This window comes from Arachis ipaensis, chromosome B6 (genome assembly GCF_059453495.1).
Source record: "Arachis ipaensis isolate K30076 ecotype BB chromosome B6, ASM5945349v1, whole genome shotgun sequence".
Classification (NCBI taxonomy): domain Eukaryota; kingdom Viridiplantae; phylum Streptophyta; class Magnoliopsida; order Fabales; family Fabaceae; genus Arachis; species Arachis ipaensis.
In genome coordinates this window covers 24,697,713-24,701,278 of record NC_142441.1, presented here as the reverse complement: position 1 = coordinate 24,701,278, position 3,566 = coordinate 24,697,713, and the positions used below count along the sequence as shown (strand labels likewise).

At 42.4% G+C, this 3,566-nt stretch overlaps 1 protein-coding gene across 1 annotated transcript; it reads right to left on the bottom strand.

The window, feature by feature from the left end:
- Window positions 1–2,237: 2,237 nt before the first annotated feature.
- On the bottom strand, window positions 2,238–2,666 carry LOC148554912 (uncharacterized). Its single transcript, XM_088490544.1, has one exon. The coding sequence runs from the start codon at window positions 2,664–2,666 to the stop codon at window positions 2,238–2,240; it is 429 nt and encodes a 142-aa protein (XP_088346670.1).
- Window positions 2,667–3,566: the final 900 nt, after the last annotated feature.

Genomic DNA, 3,566 nt, shown 5'->3' with positions numbered 1-3,566 from the left:
CCCGCAGTTTTCCGCTTGCAAACAGGTAACATTATCTTACAGTTACATCCTATATTCATGTGTATAAAGGAATTGTCTTAATGAATTAAGTCATAGTAGGTGGCGTAACTGGGAGCGTGGAGACCGACGCTTTAGGTACCTTACACTAGAGCATTTTAGAAAAAACTTGGATGATCTCCAGGAAGGCCAGGTGTGTGGTTATTAAAGAAGTAACTGATTCGGGTTTAGTGTTAATGTTATCTGGGTTGTAATAATCTGTTTCCCTTATTTATCGCAATTTGTGTGGCTTGCTTATGCTATGGATCGCATTGATCCGGATATAATTCCTGCAGATATCTACATGCACTCGGTTGTGTGGAGCGCTACGGTGCCTCTAGTGTCTTTTGAAATCATTGAATGGCATGCAACCGATAGATTTAGGAGACAGTTTGGTTTCGTTCAGGGAGTTCCTCATCAGGAATGGAATCTTGACAAGGCACACGGAATGGTCTTGACTGGTCCTAAGAATCTTGACTGGGCAACGGCCACGACTCATTCGTTTTGGGTGATGCAGTGGACAAACAGGTATAACCATATTCTTACTGAGCTTCTCATGCCTCCACAGCATCCGTTGGAGATTTACATGTATTGGTACCGTGCAAGATATGGCAACCACTTGAATCTGTCAGATCGTGTGGGTCAAGAGAATGAGGAGGGTAATGAAGTCATGGATGATGACAATGGAGAACAGGAGCCACAGTCACCGCCTCCTCCACCTCCACCTCCACCTCCACCTCCACCTACACAAGAACAACCGCAATACTCAAACCCATATGTACCGCAAATACAGTTTACCACATCATATCCAATACATCAGCAGTATTGGGGTACTCTACAGCTTGACTCAGGAGATGGAGCATCTTTTAGCCAGTTACTTGGATTCAAGGCTGTAGAAGCAGGCCAATCACAGTACGGCCATCAACCTGATTTCATGCCTGGTAGGTATTCCTTGGACGCGATGCATTCATACCGCACTTCCTCGGTTAGTACTGAAGGGTTGGTATCTGGTGACTCAAGTAGGAGTGATGGTGGTAGAGGAATTCTTAATAGTCAAAACTCTCATTGTGTTTCAATGGGTCTAATTGAAGAAAATGTTAATACAGCTGATCTAGAGAGGGATGAGTATCTAGTTGATATCCCGGATGACGAGAATGACGATGAGGAGGAAGATGAAGAGATGAACGAAGATGAAGAATCGAATAATGATGCTTTCGGTGATGGTAAGGGTTTAGGTCTTATTATTGCTTTAATCTTTAGCCAATTCATTATATTATATTCATTTACGGTTGATTTGCTTATATTATATACATGCTGGATCATATGATTATATTAAATTCATGTGTGGTTGATTTGCTTTTTTATACACTTGCTGCTTCGTTTGATTATGTTGTATTCATATATGGTTGAATTGCTTATACTTTGAACTTGCTGGGACAATTGATTATATTATATGCATTTATGGTGATTTGCTTATATTGTATACATGCTGAGTCATTTGTGTTGGTTTGATTATATTAGAAACTTGTTCACTCAACTAATTAAGTTGTACACAGGTGAGGTACGTACTCCAGCTGGAGCAGGGAAATGCTACAATCTTAGGGTTGATCTGCCACGTCATAGCGCTAATCGATACACTCCATCCATGTTCAAAAGGATCTCCAAAAAATGCAAGGATCTTGTGGACGACATAAAGTGGGCAAGGAGAAAGTAGATTTCGTGTATTTAGTATTATTACAGTGTACATCATCAAACACTTTTCCATGTATTGTTTAAATGTTCTATGGATTGTTACAATGCAAATTATGTAATACTTGTCTATCGAACATGGCATACAGTAGTTTGATATCAGTTACAATGTTTCAAGTAACATACTTTATGGCAAAGATAAGTTATACAGGGTAGAAAATATCATAGCATACTTGGATTTAACACGAAATACAAAATCTACTGAGCATCATTGTCGGCATTTGCACCACTTGCCTGACGGCATCTACTATGGCTGTGTCCCTTAGCCCCACATTGCCTACATATCCTAGGACGACGTAACATTCACGTGTCCATCTCGTTCAAGAAGCACGTCATCCTTGGATGACATTTGGTAACTCGCCTTAGGTACAGATTTGGTACGAAGTAAGGCCCGTTATAAGCAGGCCATGTAGTAGGATTCCCCAGTGGCCTAAACCTGGCTTGGTAAACCGTCAGACTTGGTCCATATTATACACCTCATGAACATAAACCTGCCAATCTAATCGTTGATTTGCACAACATGCAAAAACATGCCTACAAGGAATTCGGTCCACCTGGAACTCACTGCAGTCACATCGTTGTCGACGGAGGTCGACGGCATACTCCACTTCACTTGGCATCTCACGCACTTCAAAGACCTCATTCTGCCTGTCGAAGCAATTCACCTGGATGTTTCCTGATGCAAGTTGATTCGCATGCAACTTGGAGGTCACAATCTCAGAAAAAACATGGTCGACAGTAATCCAAGCCTCCGCCTCGGCTCTTTTTCGAGTGAACAACTCGTTGAGTCTGTAGAAAGTTGCTTTCACAAGTGCGGTGATGGGGAGATTGCGCGCACCATTCAATACTGAGTTGATGCATTCTACGAGGTTCGTAGTCATATGACCCCATCGGTAACCACCGTCGAATGCCAATGCATACTGTTCCCGGGTATTCGGTTTAGCCAGGATGTGTAAGCCTCACTTCGCTCTCGTAAACGTTGGTAACGCAACCCGTACTCGCGGACCGTCCTCGAATATTCTGCGCAACAAGAAAGCACAAATTACAAAAAAAACAATTAACAGTACCTACTTATTAATAACGACCCTCAAATTACAACAAGGTTACCTATATTGACGACAAGTTTTTGTAGGTATGGTGCCTTGAACTTTCTCAAAAAATTCGACTCTATATGCCTGATGCAAAATATGTGGAAAGCTTTGGGAGGCGACCAAGCTTCGTTACTGCGGGCCACAGCTGCATTGATGGATTCGTGTCGGTCAGAGATCAGTCCCACGCCATCCTGAGTCACTACATGTTGTCGCAGGTTACTCAGAAAAAGTGCCAAGCATCGGAAGTCTCTCCCTCCACAATAGCAAATACAGTTGGGACGATATTGTTGTTTCCATCTTGTGAAACTGCAACCAACAGACAACCCTTGTACTTTCCATACAAGTGAGTCCTACCTACTTGGACAACCGGTTTACAATGTCTAAATGCTCTAATACAGGGGTAATAACTCCAAAAGACTCGATCTAACACCCGGATATCCGTAACCAAGTCATCGCCTTGATAGGCAGGCATAGTCTCAAAATGGACAACTGTTGATGGCTCCTTATGACACATGGCCTCAAACCATATAGGCAAAGCTTCGTACGATGCTTCCCAACCTCCAAATATTTTTTCCACTAACTTTTGCTTAGCCAACCATGCTTTTCAATAGCTGACGGTGTAATTGAACTTGGACTGCACTTCCGTAATAACTGATTTCACCTTTATCGAGGGATCAGCCTCAACCAATG

Excerpts from the sequence above, each read along its gene's own strand:
- LOC148554912 (XM_088490544.1), bottom strand. The coding sequence starts at position 2,666 with ATGACTACGAACCTCGTAGAATGCATCAACTCAGTATTGAATGGTGCG.